At 47.9% G+C, this 20,600-nt stretch overlaps 1 protein-coding gene across 1 annotated transcript in view; it reads right to left on the reverse strand.

Annotated features, from left to right (window-relative positions):
- The window catches only part of CNBD2 (cyclic nucleotide binding domain containing 2), a 163,188-nt gene that overhangs the window by 94,587 nt on the left and 48,001 nt on the right, over positions 1-20,600 (reverse strand). Inside the window, exon 7 of the mRNA XM_063932157.1 lies at positions 10,169-10,320. Coding sequence (XP_063788227.1) covers positions 10,169-10,320 — 152 coding nt within the window. The remainder of the gene's footprint in view (positions 1-10,168; positions 10,321-20,600) is intronic.

The following is a 20,600-nucleotide window of genomic DNA, read 5'->3' on the forward strand; positions in this document are numbered from 1 at the left end:
TGCGCATGCGGTAAGTATTTTAGCACAAAACTTAGTAGATTTACTCACGTCCGAACGAAGAATTTTCGTCGTTGAAGTGATGGGAGTGTGATTGACAGGAAGTGGGTGTTTCTGGGCGGAAACTGGCCGTTTTCTGGGAGTGTGCGGAAAAACGCAGGCGTGCCAGGAAAAATCGCGGGAGTGTCTGGAGAAACGGGGAGTGGCTGGCCGAACGCAGGGCGTGTTTGTGACGTCAAACCAGGAACTAAACGCCCTGAGCTGATCGCAATCTGTGAGTAGGTCTGGAGCTACTCAGAAACTGCTAAGAATTTTCTATTTGCAATTCTGTTAATCTTTCGTTCGCTATTCTGCTAAGCTAAGATACACTCCCAGAGGGCGGCGGCCTAGCGTGTGCAATGCTGCTAAAATCTGCTAGCGAGCGAACAACTCGGAATGACCCCCATGAGCTCTAACATCTACTAATCAGTTCTTACATCTACTCATCAGCTCTTACATCTATTCATCAGTTCTTACATTTACTCACTCATTCTTACATTTACTCACTCGTTCTTACATCTACTCATCAGTTCTTACATCTACTCATCGGTTCTTACATCAACTCACCCGGTCTTACATCGACTCACCTGTTTATACATCTACTCACCTGTTCTTACATTTGCTCATCCGTTCTTACATCTACTGGTCTGTTCTTACATCCTCTCACCCGTTCTTACACCTATCCATCAGTTCTTACATCTATTCATCAGTTATTACATCTGCTCACCCGTTTTTATATCTACTCATCAGTTCTTACATCTACTCATCCGTTCTTATAACTATTCACCTGTTCTTACATCTACTCATCAGTTCTTAACTACTCAACTCTTCTTATAGCTACTCATCAGCTCTTACATCTACTCATCAGGTCTTACATCTACTCATCAGTTCTTACATCTACTCACCCGTTCTTAAATCTACTCATCAGCTCTTATGTCTACTCATCAGCTCTTACATCTACTCACCCATTCTTACACTATTTACCTGTTCTTGAGTCTACTCACCTTTTCTTCTATCTACTCATCAGCTCTTACATCTTTTCTCCGATTCTTACATCGACTCACCGGTTCTTACATCTACTCATCAGTTCTTACATCTACTCACCTGCTCTTACATCTACTCACCCATTTTTACATCTACTCACCCGTTCTTACATCTACTCATCAGTTCTTACATCTATTCACCAGTTCTTACTAGAGATGAGCGGGTTCGGTTTCTTTGAATCCGAACCCGCACGAACTTCACTTTTTTTTTCACGGGTCCGAGCGACTCGGATCTTCCCGTCTTGCTCGGTTAACCCGAGCGCGCCCGAACGTCATCATGACGCTGTCGGATTCTCGCGAGACTCGGATTCTATATAAGGAGCCGCGCGTCGCCGCCATTTTCACACGTGCATTGAGATTGATAGGGAGAGGACGTGGCTGGCGTCCTCTCCATTTAGATTAGATTTAGAAGAGAGAGAGAGAGAGAGATTGCTGTGATACTGTAGATTAGAAGAGAGTGCAGACAGAGTTTAGTGACTGACGACCACAGTGACCAGTGACCACCAGAGACAGTGCAGTTGTTTGTTTTATAGAGATGAGCGGGTTCGGTTTCTTTGAATCCGAACCCGCACGAACTTCACTTTTTTTTTCACGGGTCCGAGCGACTCGGATCTTCCCGCCTTGCTCGGTTAACCCGAGCGCGCCCGAACGTCATCATGACGCTGTCGGATTCTCGCGAGACTCGGATTCTATATAAGGAGCCGCGCGTCGCCGCCATTTTCACACGTGCATTGAGATTGATAGGGAGAGGACGTGGCTGGCGTCCTCTCCATTTAGATTAGATTTAGAAGAGAGAGAGAGAGAGAGATTGCTGTGATACTGTAGATTAGAAGAGAGTGCAGACAGAGTTTAGTGACTGACGACCACAGTGACCAGTGACCACCAGAGACAGTGCAGTTGTTTGTTTTATTTAATATATCCGTTCTCTGCCTGAAAAAAACGATACACAGTCACACAGTGACTCAGTCTGTGTGCACTGCTCAGCCCAGTGTGCTGCACATCAATGTATTGTATATAAAGCTTATAATTGTGGGGGAGACTGGGGAGCACTGCAGGTTGTTATAGCAGGAGCCAGGAGTACATGATAAATAATATTATATTAAAATTAAACAGTGCACACTTTTGCTGCAGGAGTGCCACTGCCAGTGTGACTAGTGGTGACCAGTGCCTGACCACCAGTATATTAGTAGTATTGTATACTATCTCTTTATCAACCAGTCTATATTAGCAGCAGACACAGTACAGTGCGGTAGTTCACGGCTGTGGCTACCTCTGTGTCGGCACTCGGCAGGCAGTCCGTCCATCCATAATTGTATTATAATATATACCACCTAACCGTGGTTTTTTTTTCATTCTTTATACCGTCGTCATACTAGTTGTTACGAGTATACTACTATCTCTTTATCAACCAGTGTACAGTGCGGTAGTTCACGGCTGTGGCTACCTCTGTGTCGGCACTCGGCAGGCAGTCCGTCCAACCATAATTGTATTATAATATATACCACCTAACCGTGTTTTTTTTTTCATTCTTTATACCGTCGTCATACTAGTTGTTACGAGTATACTACTATCTCTTTATCAACCAGTGTACAGTGCGGTAGTTCACGGCTGTGGCTACCTCTGTGTCGGCACTCGGCAGGCAGTCCGTCCATCCATAATTGTATTATATACCACCTAACCGTGGTTTTTTTATACCACCTAACCGTGGCAGTCCGTCCATAATTGTATACTAGTATCCAATCCATCCATCTCCATTGTTTACCTGAGGTGCCTTTTAGTTCTGCCTATAAAATATGGAGAACAAAAAAGTTGAGGTTCCAAAATTAGGGAAAGATCAAGATCCACTTCCACCTCGTGCTGAAGCTGCTGCCACTAGTCATGGCCGAGACGATGAAATGCCAGCAACGTCGTCTGCCAAGGCCGATGCCCAATGTCATAGTACAGAGCATGTCAAATCCAAAACACCAAATATCAGAAAAAAAAGGACTCCAAAACCTAAAATAAAATTGTCGGAGGAGAAGCGTAAACTTGCCAATATGCCATTTACCACACGGAGTGGCAAGGAACGGCTGAGGCCCTGGCCTATGTTCATGGCTAGTGGTTCAGCTTCACATGAGGATGGAAGCACTCAGCCTCTCGCTAGAAAACTGAAAAGACTCAAGCTGGCAAAAGCACCGCAAAGAACTGTGCGTTCTTTGAAATCCCAAATCCACAAGGAGAGTCCAATTGTGTCGGTTGCGATGCCTGACCTTCCCAACACTGGACGTGAAGAGCATGCGCCTTCCACCATTTGCACGCCCCCTGCAAGTGCTGGAAGGAGCACCCGCAGTCCAGTTCCTGATAGTCAGATTGAAGATGTCAGTGTTGAAGTACACCAGGATGAGGAGGATATGGGTGTTGCTGGCGCTGGGGAGGAAATTGACCAGGAGGATTCTGATGGTGAGGTGGTTTGTTTAAGTCAGGCACCCGGGGAGACACCTGTTGTCCGTGGGAGGAATATGGCCGTTGACATGCCAGGTGAAAATACCAAAAAAATCAGCTCTTCAGTGTGGAGGTATTTCACCAGAAATGCGGACAACAGGTGTCAAGCCGTGTGTTCCCTTTGTCAAGCTGTAATAAGTAGGGGTAAGGACGTTAACCACCTCGGAACATCCTCCCTTATACGTCACCTGCAGCGCATTCATAATAAGTCAGTGACAAGTTCAAAAACTTTGGGTGACAGCGGAAGCAGTCCACTGACCAGTAAATCCCTTCCTCTTGTAACCAAGCTCACGCAAACCACCCCACCAACTCCCTCAGTGTCAATTTCCTCCTTCCCCAGGAATGCCAATAGTCCTGCAGGCCATGTCACTGGCAAGTCTGACGAGTCCTCTCCTGCCTGGGATTCCTCCGATGCATCCTTGCGTGTAACGCCTACTGCTGCTGGCGCTGCTGTTGTTGCCGCTGGGAGTCGATGGTCATCCCAGAGGGGAAGTCGTAAGCCCACTTGTACTACTTCCAGTAAGCAATTGACTGTTCAACAGTCCTTTGCGAGGAAGATGAAATATCACAGCAGTCATCCTACTGCAAAGCGGATAACTGAGTCCTTGACAACTATGTTGGTGTTAGACGTGCGTCCGGTATCCGCCGTTAGTTCACAGGGAACTAGACAATTTATTGAGGCAGTGTGCCCCCGTTACCAAATACCATCTAGGTTCCACTTCTCTAGGCAGGCGATACCGAGAATGTACACGGACGTCAGAAAAAGACTCACCAGTGTCCTAAAAAATGCAGTTGTACCCAATGTCCACTTAACCACGGACATGTGGACAAGTGGAGCAGGGCAGGGTCAGGACTATATGACTGTGACAGCCCACTGGGTAGATGTATGGACTCCCGCCGCAAGAACAGCAGCGGCGGCACCAGTAGCAGCATCTCGCAAACGCCAACTCTTTCCTAGGCAGGCTACGCTTTGTATCACCGCTTTCCAGAATACGCACACAGCTGAAAACCTCTTACGGCAACTGAGGAAGATCATCGCGGAATGGCTTACCCCAATTGGACTCTCCTGTGGATTTGTGGCATCGGACAACGCCAGCAATATTGTGTGTGCATTAAATATGGGCAAATTCCAGCACGTCCCATGTTTTGCACATACCTTGAATTTGGTGGTGCAGAATTTTTTAAAAAACGACAGGGGCGTGCAAGAGATGCTGTCGGTGGCCAGAAAAATTGCGGGACACTTTCGGCGTACAGGCACCACGTACAGAAGACTGGAGCACCACCAAAAACTACTGAACCTGCCCTGCCATCATCTGAAGCAAGAAGTGGTAACGAGGTGGAATTCAACCCTCTATATGCTTCAGAGGTTGGAGGAGCAGCAAAAGGCCATTCAAGCCTATACAATTGAGCACGATATAGGAGATGGAATGCACCTGTCTCAAGTGCAGTGGAGAATGATTTCAACGTTGTGCAAGGTTCTGATGCCCTTTGAACTTGCCACACGTGAAGTCAGTTCAGACACTGCCAGCCTGAGTCAGGTCATTCCCCTCATCAGGCTTTTGCAGAAGAAGCTGGAGGCATTGAAGAAGGAGCTAACACGGAGCGATTCCGCTAGGCATGTGGGACTTGTGGATGCAGCCCTTAATTCGCTTAACAAGGATTCACGGGTGGTCAATCTGTTGAAATCAGAGCACTACATTTTGGCCACCGTGCTCGATCCTAGATTTAAAGCCTACCTTGGATCTCTCTTTCCGGCAGACACAGGTCTGCTGGGGTTGAAAGACCTGCTGGTGACAAAATTGTCAAGTCAAGCGGAACGCGACCTGTCAACATCTCCTCCTTCACATTCTCCCGCAACTGGGGGTGCGAGGAAAAGGCTCAGAATTCCGAGCCCACCCGCTGGCGGTGATGCAGGGCAGTCTGGAGCGACTGCTGATGCTGACATCTGGTCCGGACTGAAGGACCTGACAACGATTACGGACATGTCGTCTACTGTCACTGCATATGATTCTCTCAACATTGATAGAATGGTGGAGGATTATATGAGTGACCGCATCCAAGTAGGCACGTCACACAGTCCGTACTTATACTGGCAGGAAAAAGAGGCAATTTGGAGGCCCTTGCACAAACTGGCTTTATTCTACCTAAGTTGCCCTCCCACAAGTGTGTACTCCGAAAGAGTGTTTAGTGCCGCCGCTCACCTTGTCAGCAATCGGCGTACGAGGTTACATCCAGAAAATGTGGAGAAGATGATGTTCATTAAAATGAATTATAATCAATTCCTCCGCGGAGACATTGACCAGCAGCAATTGCCTCCACAAAGTACACAGGGAGCTGAGATGGTGGATTCCAGTGGGGACGAATTGATAATCTGTGAGGAGGGGGATGTACACGGTGATATATCGGAGGGTGAAGATGAGGTGGACATCTTGCCTCTGTAGAGCCAGTTTGTGCAAGGAGAGATTAATTGCTTCTTTTTTGGGGGGGGTCCAAACCAACCCGTCATATCAGTCACAGTCGTGTGGCAGACCCTGTCACTGAAATGATGGGTTGGTTAAAGTGTGCATGTCCTGTTTTGTTTATACAACATAAGGGTGGGTGGGAGGGCCCAAGGATAATTCCATCTTGCACCTCTTTTTTCTTTTCTTTTTCTTTGCATCATGTGCTGATTGGGGAGGGTTTTTTGGAAGGGACATCCTGCGTGACACTGCAGTGCCACTCCTAGATGGGCCCGGTGTTTGTGTCGGCCACTAGGGTCGCTAATCTTACTCACACAGCTACCTCATTGCGCCTCTTTTTTTCTTTGCGTCATGTGCTGTTTGGGGAGGGTTTTTTGGAAGGGACATCCTGCGTGACACTGCAGTGCCACTCCTAGATGTGCCCGGTGTTTGTGTCGGCCACTAGGGTCGCTAATCTTACTCACACAGCTACCTCATTGCGCCTCTTTTTTTCTTTGCGTCATGTGCTGTTTGGGGAGGGTTTTTTGGAAGGGACATCCTGCGTGACACTGCAGTGCCACTCCTAGATGTGCCCGGTGTTTGTGTCGGCCACTAGGGTCGCTAATCTTACTCACACAGCTACCTCATTGCGCCTCTTTTTTTCTTTGCGTCATGTGCTGTTTGGGGAGGGTTTTTTGGAAGGGACATCCTGCGTGACACTGCAGTGCCACTCCTAGATGTGCCCGGTGTTTGTGTCGGCCACTAGGGTCGCTAATCTTACTCACACAGCTACCTCATTGCGCCTCTTTTTTTCTTTGCGTCATGTGCTGTTTGGGGAGGGTTTTTTGGAAGGGACATCCTGCGTGACACTGCAGTGCCACTCCTAGATGTGCCCGGTGTTTGTGTCGGCCACTAGGGTCGCTAATCTTACTCACACAGCTACCTCATTGCGCCTCTTTTTTTCTTTGCGTCATGTGCTGTTTGGGGAGGGTTTTTTGGAAGGGACATCCTGCGTGACACTGCAGTGCCACTCCTAGATGTGCCCGGTGTTTGTGTCGGCCACTAGGGTCGCTAATCTTACTCACACAGTCAGCTACCTCATTGCGCCTCTTTTTTTCTTTGCGTCATGTGCTGTTTGGGGAGGGTTTTTTGGAAGGGCCATCCTGCGTGACACTGCAGTGCCACTCCTAGATGGGCCCGGTGTTTGTGTCGGCCACTAGGGTCGCTAATCTTACTCACACAGCTACCTCATTGCGCCTCTTTTTTTCTTTGCGTCATGTGCTGTTTGGGGAGGGTTTTTTGGAAGGGACATCCTGCGTGACACTGCAGTGCCACTCCTAGATGGGCCCGGTGTTTGTGTCGGCCACTAGGGTCGCTTATCTTACTCACACAGCGACCTCGGTGCAAATTTTAGGACTAAAAATAATATTGTGAGGTGTGAGGTATTCAGAATAGACTGAAAATGAGTGTAAATTATGGTTTTTGAGGTTAATAATACTTTGGGATCAAAATGACCCCCAAATTCTATGATTTAAGCTGTTTTTTAGTGTTTTTGGAAAAAAACACCCGAATCCAAAACACACCCGAATCCGACAAAAATAATTCGGTGAGGTTTTGCCAAAACGCGTTCGAACCCAAAACACGGCCGCGGAACCGAACCCAAAACCAAAACACAAAACCCGAAAAATTTCAGGCGCTCATCTCTAGTTCTTACATCTACTCATAAGCTCTTACATCTACTCATCAGTTCTTACACTATACTCTACACTACACTCACCCATTCTTACACTACTTACCCATTCTTACATCTACTCACCCATTCTTACACTACTTACCCGTTCTTACATCTACTCACCTGTTCTTACATCTACTCATCAGTTCTTACATCAACTCACCTGTTCTTACACTACTGACCCATTCTTACATTTACTCATTAGCTCTTACATCTACTCATCAGTACTTACATCTACTCACCCGTTCTTACACCACTTACCCATTCTTACATCTACTCACCTGTTTTCCTACATCTACTCATCAGCTGTTACATCTACTCACCTATTCTTACATCTACTCATTGGTTCTTACATCTACTCACCCATTCTTATATCTACTCGCCCATTCTTACATCTACTCATCAGTTCTTACATTTACTCATCAGTTCTTACATCTACTCACCCGTTCTTACATCTACTCACCCATTCTTATATCTACTCGCCCATTCTTACATCTACTCATCAGTTCTTACATTTACTCATCAGTTCTTACATCTACTCACCCATTCTTACATCTACTAATCAGCTCTTACATCTACTCATCAGTTCTTACATCTACTCATCGGGGGTTATTCCGAGTTGTTCGCTCGCAAGCTGCTTTTAGCAGCTTTGCACACGCTAAGCCGCCGCCTACTGGGAGTGAATCTTAGCTTATCAAAATTGCGAACAAAAGATTCGCAATATTGCGAAAATACTTCTCTGTGCAGTTTCTGAGTAGCTCGAGACTTACTCTTCCAGTGCGATCAGTTCAGTGCTTGTCGTTCCTGGTTTGACGTCACAAACACACCCAGCGTTCGCCCAGACACTCCTCCGTTTCTCCAGCCACTCCCGCGTTTTTCCCAGAAACGGTAGCGTTTTTTCACACACTCCCACAAAACGGCCAGTTTCCGCCCAGAAACACCCACTTCCTGTCAATCACATTACGATCACCAGAACGAAGAAAAAACCTTGTAATGCCGTGAGTAAAATACCTACCTGCATAGCAAATTTACTTGGCGCAGTCGCACTGCGGACATTGCGCATGCGCATTAGCGACTAATCGCTCCGTTGCGAGAAAAAAATAACGAGCGAACAACTCGAAATGACCCCCATCAGCTCTTACATCTACTCATCAGTTCTTACATCTACTCACCCGTTATTACATCTACTCACCAATTCTTACACTACTTATCCGTTCTTACATATACTCACCTGTTCTTCTATCTACTCATCAGCTCTGACATCTTTTCTCAGATTCTTACATCTACTCACCTGTTCTTACATCTACTCATCAGCTCTTACATCTACTAATCAGTTCTTACATCTACTCATCAGTTTTTACATCTACTCACCCGTTATTACATCTACTCATCAGCTCTTATATCTACTCATCAGCTCTTACATCTACTCACCCGTTCTTACATCTACCGATCAGTTCTTATATCTACTCACCCGTTCTTACATTTACTCACCCGTTCTTACATTTACTCACCCGTTCTTACATCTACTCACCCGTTCTTACATCTGCTCACCTGTTTTTACATCAACTCACCTGTTCTTACATCTACTCATCAGTTCTTACATCTACTTACCCATTCTTACATCTACTCACCTGTTCTTACATCTACTCACCCGTTCTTACATCTACTCATTAGCTCTTACATATACTTATCAGTTCTTACATCTACTCACCCATTCTTATATCTACTCATCACTTCTTACATCTACTCATCACTTTTTTCATCTACTCATCACTTCTTTCATCTACTCATCAGATCTTACATTCTACCTAAAAATTAGTGTATAAAAGAGGTAATATAAAAAAATATAAAAATTGCATTAAGCATGAAAGAGTGGCTTATATAGACACCCTTGTATATGGATTTCACTTCCACAATTTTGCAGCAAATTGGATGTGTGATGTTCCTTTTTATGACCTAGGTATTTGTAGTCAAGTAGAGAATTGTAGGTGACAGGTCTTAATGATTAGGTAGAGTCCCAACTTACAAGACATGGGGTCCTATAACCAGCAGATGGCAGTGCTGTAATGGAAGGGATCCCCTGAAGTGGTGGTTGGTTGCAGCTGTATTTAGGAGAAAAACTTGGAAACAACCCCCCTTCCCCCTCCAGCAAAACACGTCAGCCCATCGGCACCCCATGACTTTTGGATCTCCACTTGGGCTTTTAACCTCTTATGACCTGAACCAGACCTTCTTGGCAGCACATACAATATGGACAGTGAAATCCAGGTCTTTTCTCCTAAATACAGCTGCAACCAACCACCGCTTCATTTTGTATAACGCATTCTCTTCTTGGGAAAATGGCTACTGACACCCATAGTAATGATGTTTAATGCAGAAGCTTTTTTTGTACAAGAGTTACAAAATGCAATCCTACTGGATCTAAGTCCCAAGCTCACCTGAAATATTTGTAACGGTATTGAAATTCTTTCTGCAATTCTGCATCCAGTTTATTTGCAAAGAAATCCTCTTTGTCAACCACCAGAAATTCAGACTCCTTCATGCAGACCACTGTGGCATTCCTCCTGTGTCCTTTCAGCAATGCTATGTCCTAGAAGGTGAGAAGAGTTACTGCGGTAATAAATCTTACATGCTTGTATAATGTCCTTTTCCAGATCATCTATAGGTGTTAGGGTCTCCTGCCCTGTGCTGCCACGTCGTCATGGCAACCGGGAGACAAGTGCTAGCGGAGTAACCTGAGCGCAGCTGATACTCCGGTTCGGGTCTTTTGCTGTGCAGTGGTTACAGGCTCTGTGCACGGCAGGGGATCCGGTGCTGGTTTTTGTGCCCACAGTCTGTGAGGTCTGAGTGGGGCGTGGACAGCACCTGCTTTATAAGGCCTCTTCTCAGGTTAAGCAGATGCTGCTGAATCTTTGTTGGTTAGTCAGTTCCTGAAAGTTAGCCAGTACTGTGTAGCTTTGTATTTGTTGTTGCTTACTGCAAATAGGCCTGGGGATTTGGTACTACACTCTGCCAATCCAGACCTAGCAGTAAGACTGGAGTCAGTCGTTTAGCTTGCTGGGGTTCTTTTACTACTCTGTGAACTTAGCAAGTTTGCGGCTGTATTCTAAGACTTGCCTGCCTAAATCCTGTCTCACTGTGCAAGGTGTCAGGTGTCAGTTTAGTGGCAGTAAGCTGAACCTGTGCACTGCAAGTGAGAATTAGGATTGTGGAGACTCTCCTTGCGTCTATCATTCCATCTCTGACCAAGGAGTTTACTGCCACACCCGTTGGTAACCCTTTAGGGTTTTGCTGTTGCCCTTAGCAACAGCATTTCGGGTTCTCTACGTATTAAAACACAACATCTTGCTTTTCCCATCTGAGCATTACTAATACTAGGGAGACACCCAGTTCCTTAGCCTCTGGGCTTCTCTGTTCACTTTGTGTGTATTTTGTTACCCTATCACCTTCTGTGTCTGTCTGTGAGTTCATTTGCTTTGCATACCTATCCGTTCAGACACCAGTACATTCCTGCAGGCACTGGTGTGCATAACAGTTCAAACACCAGTACATTCCTGCAGGCACTGGAGTGCATAACAGTTCTGACACCAGTACATTCCTGCAGGCACTGGTGTGCATAACATATTCAGCAGCCTAATACTCCTGTTGAAATTTTGTGGGAATATGGAGCATACCCCTCAAAATACGTTGCAACAGGTGGTCGATCAGGTGCAGGTCCTGACTCGACAATTTAATGATTTGTCCATTAAAATGCACACCTCCCAGGCCGCTGGCGGAGCTCCCGCAGCAGCAGCACCTTCAGGGGTTAAGGAGCCGAAAGTAAGTCTCCCGGATCGTTTTTCTGGAGATCGCTCGCAGTTCTTTTGTTTCAAGGAGAGCTGCAAGCTATACTTCCGGCTTAGGCCTCAGTCTTCTGGGTCGGAGATTCAGCGGGTGGGCATAGTGATTTCCTTGCTACAAGGAGACCCACAGGTCTGGGCATATGGGTTGCAGCCTGACTGTCCGTCGCTTAAAAGTGTTGATGCTTTTTTTACGGCACTGGGCATGTTGTATGATGACCCTGACAAGACGGCCTCAGCCGAGGCTCAGATTTCGATCCTTAAGCAAGGGCGAAGGCCAGTTGAGGTTTACTGTACGGAGTTTCGGAGGTTGGCCCATGATACCCAGTGGAATGACCCAGCCCTGAGACACCAGTACCGAAGAGGTCTTTCTAACCAGATAAAGGACCAACTGGTACAATATCCCTTGCCTGATAGCTTGGATCAGCTCATGCAGTTATCCATCCGGGTGGATAGACGGCTGAGAGAGCGTAGGCTTGAAAGGGAGACTGAGGTTTCCTTCTTTCCCAAGGGAACCTCAGACTCTGAGGAATTTTCCGAGGAGCCTATGCAGATTGGGGCTACCCGCCTCTCCTCGCGTGAGAAGACGCGGAGGAGACAGCAGGGGTTGTGTTTGTACTGTGGGAATAAAGGTCATGTGGTAGTATCATGCCCAGAAAAGCCGGAAAACTTCAGGGCCTGAGGGTGATGGGAAATATCCTGTCAGGCCAGAAGTCAGAATTTCCCAAGAAGACTTTTATCATTCCGGTGACCTTGAAGATCCTCGGTCAAACTGTCAAAACTGAGGCCTTTGTGGACAGTGGGGCCGACGGGGTTTTTATGGACCGCCAATTCGCCCTGAAACACTCTGTTCCCTTAGTACCCTTGGCATCGGAAATTGAGATTTGTGGGTTAAACGGGGAACCATTATCCCAAGGTAAAATGACCTCTTGCACTAGCCAGATTTCTTTGTTTATTGGAGCCACACACTCTGAAAAATTGTCCTTTTATGTGGCTATCTGTACTTTTGCCCCATTGGTGTTGGGGTTACCCTGGTTAAGGGCCCACAATCCTCAATTTGACTGGGTCTCTGGGGAGATTCTTAGTTGGGGTACTGATTGTTTCAGGAGTTGCTTGAGCCTTCCAGTCAGGCTCTCGCAGCTAAGTTTGCCAGGATTGCCAGGGTGTTATGCAGATTTTGCGGACGTGTTCTCCAAAAAAGTTGCAGAGGTACTACCTCCCCATCGCCCCTATGACTGTGCCATTGATTTGTTGCCAAATGCTAAGCTTCCCAAGAGCAGGTTGTACTCCCTGTCACGTCCTGAGACTCAGGCTATGGCAGAGTACATTCAGGAGAACTTGGCTAAGGGATTTATCAGACCTTCACGGTCTCCAGTTGGGTCGGGGTTCTTCTTCGTGGGTAAAAAGGACGGTTCGTTGCGACCCTGCATCGACTTCAGGGAATTGAACCGTATCACGATTAAAAACTCATACCCACTGCCTCTCATTTCGGTCTTGTTTGACCAGCTTCGTACTGCCACCATTTTTTCTAAGATTGACCTACGCGGTGCGTACAATCTAATCCGAATAAGAGAGGGGGATGAATTGAAGACTGCCTTTAATACCCACTCAGGGCATTATGAATATCTGGTGATGCCTTTTGGGCTCTGTAATGCCCCGGCAGTCTTCCAGGATTTCATGAATGATGTGCTCAGGGAATATTTGGATAGATTCTTAGTTGTATACTTAGATGACATCCTAATCTTCTCCCATTGCCTGGAGGAACATCGGAAGCATGTACGCTTAGTCCTCCAGAAACTCAGAGACCACCGGCTTGGGGCGAAGCTGGAGAAGTGCGAATTTGAAGTTCAGCAAATCGCATTTCTAGGATATATTATCTCCCCAGAAGGTTTCCAAATGGAGGGTTCCAAGGTACAGGCAGTCCTGGATTGGGTGCAGCCCACTAGTTTGAAGGCGCTTCAGCGGTTCCTGGGCTTTGCAAATTTTTATAGACGATTTATCGCTGGATTTTCGTCTATAGTGGCGCCTTTGGTGGCACTCACTAAGAAAGGGGCGGATGTTGCTCACTGGTCTTGTGAGGCTAAAGCGGCTTTTGCCCGTCTCAAAAGGGCATTTGTATCGGCCAAGGTGCTGCGACACCCAGATCCAGAGCGTCCTTTTGTGGTGGAGGTGGATGCCTCTGAGATGGGTATTGGGGCAGTGCTTTCTCAGATGGGAGTGTCTGATAATCGCCTTCATCCCTGTGCTTACTTTTCCCGTAAATTTTCGCCTGCCGAGATGAATTATGACGTGGGTAACCGGGAATTGTTGGCTATTAAGGATGCACTCGAGGAGTGGAGACACTGGCTTGAGGGGGCTAAGTTTGTGGTCTCAATTCTCACCGACCATAAGAATCTGGCATATTTAGAGTCAGCGAAGCGTCTCAATGCCAGGCAGGCACGATGGGCTTTGTTTTTTGCTCGCTTTCATTTTTTGATAACATATCGCCCTGGGTCAAAAAACATCAAGGCTGATGCGCTCTCGCGGAGTTTTGCTCCAATCCAGGAGACCACCGAGGAGCCGTTGCCCATTGTGTCCCCATCATGTATTAAAGTGGGCATTACCCAGGACCTCTTATCATTAGTCCTTAGAGCACAGGAGCAGGCTCCTCCAGACCTTCCGGTAGGTCTTTTGTTTCTGCCTCCTAGGTTAAGACAGCGAGTGTTCCTGGAATTCCATGCCAAGAAGTCGGCAGGTCACCCGGGTATTGCCAGAACTCGGGAGTTGCTATCTAGGGCGGTGTGGTGGCCCTCGGTGGCTAAGGATGTGGATCGGTGGGTTCGGGCATGTGACATCTGTGCCCGAAATAAGACTCCTAGAGGGGTTCCTGTTGGCCCATTACATCCACTCTCTATCCCATCTAAGCCATGGACCCACATTTCAATGGATTTTGTGGTGGACTTGCCCAAATCCTCGGGGATGACAGCCATCTGGGTTGTCGTTGACAGGTTTTCGAAGATGGCGCACTTCGTTCCACTGGTTGGGCTGCCATCGGCCAGACGCCTGTCTGAATTATTTATGCTGCATGTTGTGCGTCTCCACGGGTTGCCACTTGATGTGGTGTCTGACCGCGGATCCCAGTTTGTGGACAAATTCTGGAGGGCATTTTGTTCCGATCTCCAGATTTCTGTCAGCTTGTCGTCAGGCTACCATCCGCAGTCTAATGGGCAGACTGAAAGGGTGAACCAGTCCTTGGAGCAGTTCCTCAGGTGTTATGTCTCCAAGTGTCAGACTGACTGGGTTGCTCATCTGTCCATGGCGGAGTTTGCCTATAACAACGCGGCTCACTCTGCTACAGGGATCTCTCCCTTCCTTTGTGTGTATGGGCATCATCCTAAGGCCAATTCTTTTGACCCCCTGGACTCCACGCCTGGTGGTTCCTCTGTGGTTTCGGTCCTTAGAGGTATTTGGCGGAAAGTGAAGAAAGCCCTTGTGTCTGTGTTATTAGTGACCAAAAGGGTTTTTGATAAGCGGAAAAGACCCTGCAGCTTCAAATTAGGAGACTTCGTCTGGTTGTCTACCAAGAATTTGAAGTTGAGACAGCCATCTCATAAGTTAGGCCCCCGGTTCATCGGCCCTTATAAGATCACCAGGGTTATCAATCCGGTGGCATTTCAGTTAGATCTGCCCCGTTCTTTGGGTATCAATAAAACATTTCATTGTTCCCTTTTAAAACGGGCGATTAGTAATCCTTCTTCCAGTGGAAGACCTTCCCCTCTTCTGATACGTGGCCAGAGGGAGTTTGTTGTTGAAAGGATTCTTGACTCCAAGATGGTTCGGGGTCGGCTGTCATTTTTGGTGCACTGGAAGGGGTATGGCCCGGAGGAGCGGTCGTGGGTGCGCAGTTGTGATCTTCATGCCCCCAGACTGATACGCTCTTTCTTCTCGCAGTTCCCCGATAAACCCGGTGGTAGGGGTTCTTTGACCCCTCGTCAGAGGGGGGGTACTGTTAGGGTCTCCTGCCCTGTGCTGCCACGTTGTCATGGCAACCGGGAGACAAGTGCTAGCGGAGTAACCTGAGCGCAGCTGATACTCCGGTTCGGGTCTTTTGCTGTGCAGTGGTTACAGGCTCTGTGCACGGCAGGGGATCCGGTGCTGGTTTTTGTGCCCACAGTCTGTGAGGTCTGAGTGGGGCGTGGACAGCACCTGCTTTATAAGGCCTCTTCTCAGGTTAAGCAGATGCTGCTGAATCTTTGTTGGTTAGTCAGTTCCTGAAAGTTAGCCAGTACTGTGTAGCTTTGTATTTGTTGTTGCTTACTGCAAATAGGCCTGGGGATTTGGTACTACACTCTGCCAATCCAGACCTAGCAGTAAGACTGGAGTCAGTCGTTTAGCTTGCTGGGGTTCTTTTACTACTCTGTGAACTTAGCAAGTTTGCGGCTGTATTCTAAGACTTGCCTGCCTAAATCCTGTCTCACTGTGCAAGGTGTCAGGTGTCAGTTTAGTGGCAGTAAGCTGAACCTGTGCACTGCAAGTGAGAATTAGGATTGTGGAGACTCTCCTTGTGTCTATCATTCCATCTCTGACCAAGGAGTTTACTGCCACACCCGTTGGTAACCCTTTAGGGTTTTGCTGTTGCCCTTAGCAACAGCATTTCAGGTTCTCTACGTATTAAAACACAACATCTTGCTTTTCCCATCTGAGCATTACTAATACTAGGGAGACACCCAGTTCCTTAGCCTCTGGGCTTCTCTGTTCACTTTGTGTGTATTTTGTTACCCTATCACCTTCTGTGTCTGTCTGTGAGTTCATTTGCTTTGCATACCTATCCGTTCAGACACCAGTACATTCCTGCAGGCACTGGTGTGCATAACAGTTCAAACACCAGTACATTCCTGCAGGCACTGGAGTGCATAACAGTTCTGACACCAGTACATTCCTGCAGGCACTGGTGTGCATAACAATAGGCTGGAGTCTATGGAAAGGACAAATGAGCTAGTGCTGAGGCGGCAGTGGTGCCAGTCACACATACAGTAATTGGGTGGAAGATCTAAGTAGTTGAAGCAGTTAATGCTGTACAGGTGGAAGGTCTGGGAAGTTGGAGAAGTTACACCTGTACAGGTGAAAGGTCTGGGAAGTTGGAGAAGTTACTACTGTACAGGTGGAAGGTCTGGGAAGTTGGAGCAGATACACCTGTACAGGTGGAAGGTCTGGGAAGTTAGAGCAGATACACCTGTACAGGTGGAAGGTCAGGGAAGTTGGAGCAGATACACCTGTACAGGTGGAAGGTCTGGGTAGTTGGAGCAGATACACCTGTACAGGTGGAAGGTCAGGGTAGATGGAGCAGTTACTGCTGTACAGGTGGAAGGTCTGGGTAGATGGAGCAGTTACTGCTGTACAGGTGGAAGTTCTGGGTAGTTGGAGCAGTTACTGCTGTACAGGTGGAAGGTCTGGGAAGTTGGAGAAGTTACTGCTGTAAAGGTGGAAGGTCTGGGACGTTGGAGCAGATACATCTGTACAGGTGGAAGGTCTGGGAAGTTGGAGCAGTTACACCTGTATAGGTGGAAGGTCTGGGTAGTTAGAGCAGATACACCTGTACAGGTGGAAGGTCTGGGAAGTTGGAGAAGTTACTGCTGTACAGGTGGAAAGTCTGGTTAGTTGGAGTAGTTACACCTGTACAGGTGGAAGGTCTGGGTAGTTGAAGCAGATACACCTGTACAGGTGGAAGTTCTGGGAAGTTGGAGAAGTTACTGCTGTACAGGTGGAAGGTCTGGGTAGATGGAGAAGTTACTGCTGTACAGGTGGAAGGTCTGGGAAGTTGGAGCAGATACACCTCTACAGGTGGAAGGTCTGGGAAGTTGGAGAAGTTACTGCTGTACAGGTGGAAGGTCTGGGACGTTGGAGCAGATACACCTCTACAGGTGGAAGGTCTGGGAAGTTGAAGAAGTTACTGCTGTACAGGTGGAAGGTCTGGGAAGTTGGAGCAGTTACTGCTGTACAGGTGGAAGGTCTGGGAAGTTGGAGCAGTTACTGCTGTACAGGTGGAAGGTCTGGGTAGTTGGAGCAGATACACATGTACAGGTGGAAGGTCTGGGAAGTTGGAGAAGTTACTGCTGTACAGGTGGAAGGTCTGGGAAGTTGGATAAGTTACTGCTGTACAGGTGGAAGGTCTTGGTCGTTGGAGCAGATACATCTGTACAGGTGGAAGGTCTGGGAAGTTGGAGCAGTTACACCTGTATAGGTGGAAGGTCTGGGTAGTTAGAGCAGATACACCTGTACAGGTGGAAAGTCTGGGAAGTTGGAGAAGTTACTGCTGTACAGGTGGAAGGTCTGGGAAGATGGAGAAGTTACTGCTGTACAGGTGGAAGGTCTGGGAAGTTGGAGAAGTTACTGCTGTACAGGTGGAAGGTCTGGGAAGTTGGAGAAGTTACTGCTGTACAGGTGGAAGGTCTGGGTAGTTAGAGCAGATACACCTCTACAGGTGGAAGGTCTGGGAAGTTGGAGAAGTTACTGTTGTACAGGTGGAAGGTCTGGGTAGTTGGAGCAGTTACTGCTGTACAGGTGGAAGGTCTGGGAAGTTGGAGCAGTTACTGCTGTACAGGTGGAAGGTCTGGGTAGTTGGAGCAGTTACTGCTGTACAGGTGGAAGGTCTGGGTAGTTGGAGCAGTTACTGCTGTACAGGTGGAAGGTCTGGGTAGTTGGAGCAGATACACATGTACAGGTGGAAGGTCTGGGAAGTTAGAGCAGATACACCTGTACAGGTGGTCTGGGAATTTGGAGCAGATACACCTGTACAGGTGGAAGGTCTGGGAAGTTGGAGCAGATACACATGTACAGGTGGTAGGTCTGGGTAGTTGGAGCAGTTACTGCTGTACAGGTGGAAGGTCTGGGAAGTTGGAGCAGTTACTGCTGTACAGGTGGAAGGTCTGGGTAGTTGGAGCAGATACACCTGTACAGGTGGAAGGTCTGGGAAGTTGGAGCAGTTACTGCTGTACAGGTGGAAGGTCTGGGTAGATGGAGCAGTTACTGCTGTACAGGTGGAAGGTCTGGGTAGTTGGAGCAGTTACTGCTGTACAGGTGGAAGGTCTGGGTAGTTGGAGCAGTTACTGCTGTACAGGTGGAAGGTCTGGGTAGTTGGAGCAGTTACTGCTGTACAGGTGGAAAGTCTGGTTAGTTGGAGCAGATACACCTGTACAGGTGGAAGGTCTGGGAAGTTGGAGCAGTTACTGCTGTACAGGTGGAAGGTCTGGGAAGTTGGAGCAGATACACCTGTACAGGTGGAAGGTCTGGGAAGTTGGAGCAGATACACATGTACAGGTGGAAGGTCTGGGTAGTTGGAGCAGTTACTGCTGTACAGGTGGAAGGTCTGGGTAGTTGGAGCAGTTACTGCTGTACAGGTGGAAGGTCTGGGTAGTTGGAGCAGATACACCTGTACAGGTGGAAGGTCTGGGTAGATGGAGCAGTTACTGCTGTACAGGTGGAAGGTCTGGGTAGATGGAGCAGTTACTGCTGTACAGGTGGAAGGTCTGGGAAGTTGGAGCAGTTACTGCTGTACAGGTGGAAGGTCTGGGTAGTTGGAGAAGTTACTCTGCTGTACAGGTGGAAGGTCTGGGTAGATGGAGCAGTTACTGCTGTACAGGTGGAAGGTCTGGGAAGTTGGAGCAGATACACATGTACAGGTGGAAGGTCTGGGTAGTTGGAGCAGTTACTGCTGTACAGGTGGAAGGTCTGGGTAGTTGGAGCAGTTACTGCTGTACAGGTGGAAGGTCTGGTTAGTTGGAGCAGAAACACCTGTACAGGTGGAAGGTCTGGGAAGTTGGAGCAGTTACTGCTGTACAGGTGGAAGGTCTGGTAAGTTGGAGCAGATACACATGTACAGGTGGAAGGTCTGGGTAGTTGGAGCAGTTACTGCTGTACAGGTGGAAGGTCTGGGTAGTTGGAGCAGTTACTGCTTTACAGGTGGAAGGTCTGGTTAGTTGGAGCAGATACACATGTACATGTCAGATTGTGTTTGGTCTGTGTCCCCGGAGGGGGCGCTAGTGGGTCAGTGGAGGTAGGAGGAAAGAAACGAGGAGGTTGAATGACGTTTCTGCGCATAAGCGCAAAGGTATTTTATTGAGCAGATGATTTTAACAGTATTGAAGCAGAAATAATAACAACAGATGAAAAGTCAATTGCTCAGTATGATAACTGAAAAGTCTATGGCAGTAAATGGCAGATGAACTTGAGAAATAATATCCAGTAATATATAAGCAACAGAATGAATGTTAATGAAATGGTTCTGGCTTGGAAACCAGTGCAGGGTTTTAAAACAGGAAACTTTAGGCAGTAATGGAAATGGCAAACCTTAGCATAAGCAGGAGTCCGACTCACAGTGCAGGTGATGAGGCACTGGCAGCAGCAAGCTGTGTCACAGGTGGAGGAATGAACACACCTGGAGTCAGTCTTCAACTGCAGGCTGAAGCACACAAGGTGGTGATGAGTGTGAAGCCTTATGCAGGTTGCAGGTATTGCTGAGCCTTGAAGTTCCACGGAAGAAATGCAGAATGACCAGGAGTATAAGTTCTAGCAGAGAACCAGGAACTCAGGAGAAGACAGGAACCGATCCTTTCATGTAGGTAGTCAGAATGACACAAAGTCCAGGATGCCTGTGAGGTGAAACTGTAGCCTCCTATAAACCCCATGGTGTGCAGGGATTGGATGAAGGAAAGGAAAGTGGGTGCGGCCACGCACCGGATTGGCCGCAGCATACTAGCTTGTTTGGAGACTGTCATGGCGGCGCCCACGCCGCGGCCTAGCGGGGACGCGGCGCGCACACGCCTACTGGCTCAGGAGTACCCCCAGGATCCAGATGATGTCCCATGGCAGGGGCATAGGCGACAGGTGACCGCAGGGAGCCAGGACGGAGTCCGCAGCGGCGGACGGATGCCAGCCTGGTAAGTCGATTCCTGACAGTACCCCCTCCTTTAGGGGTGGACACCGAACACCCACGTGGTTTGGAGGGATGAGTGCTGTGGAAGACACGGACCAACCTAGGAGCATGGACATCAGA

The sequence above is a fragment of the Pseudophryne corroboree genome, chromosome 7 (assembly GCF_028390025.1).
Source record: "Pseudophryne corroboree isolate aPseCor3 chromosome 7, aPseCor3.hap2, whole genome shotgun sequence".
Lineage (NCBI taxonomy): Eukaryota > Metazoa > Chordata > Amphibia > Anura > Myobatrachidae > Pseudophryne > Pseudophryne corroboree.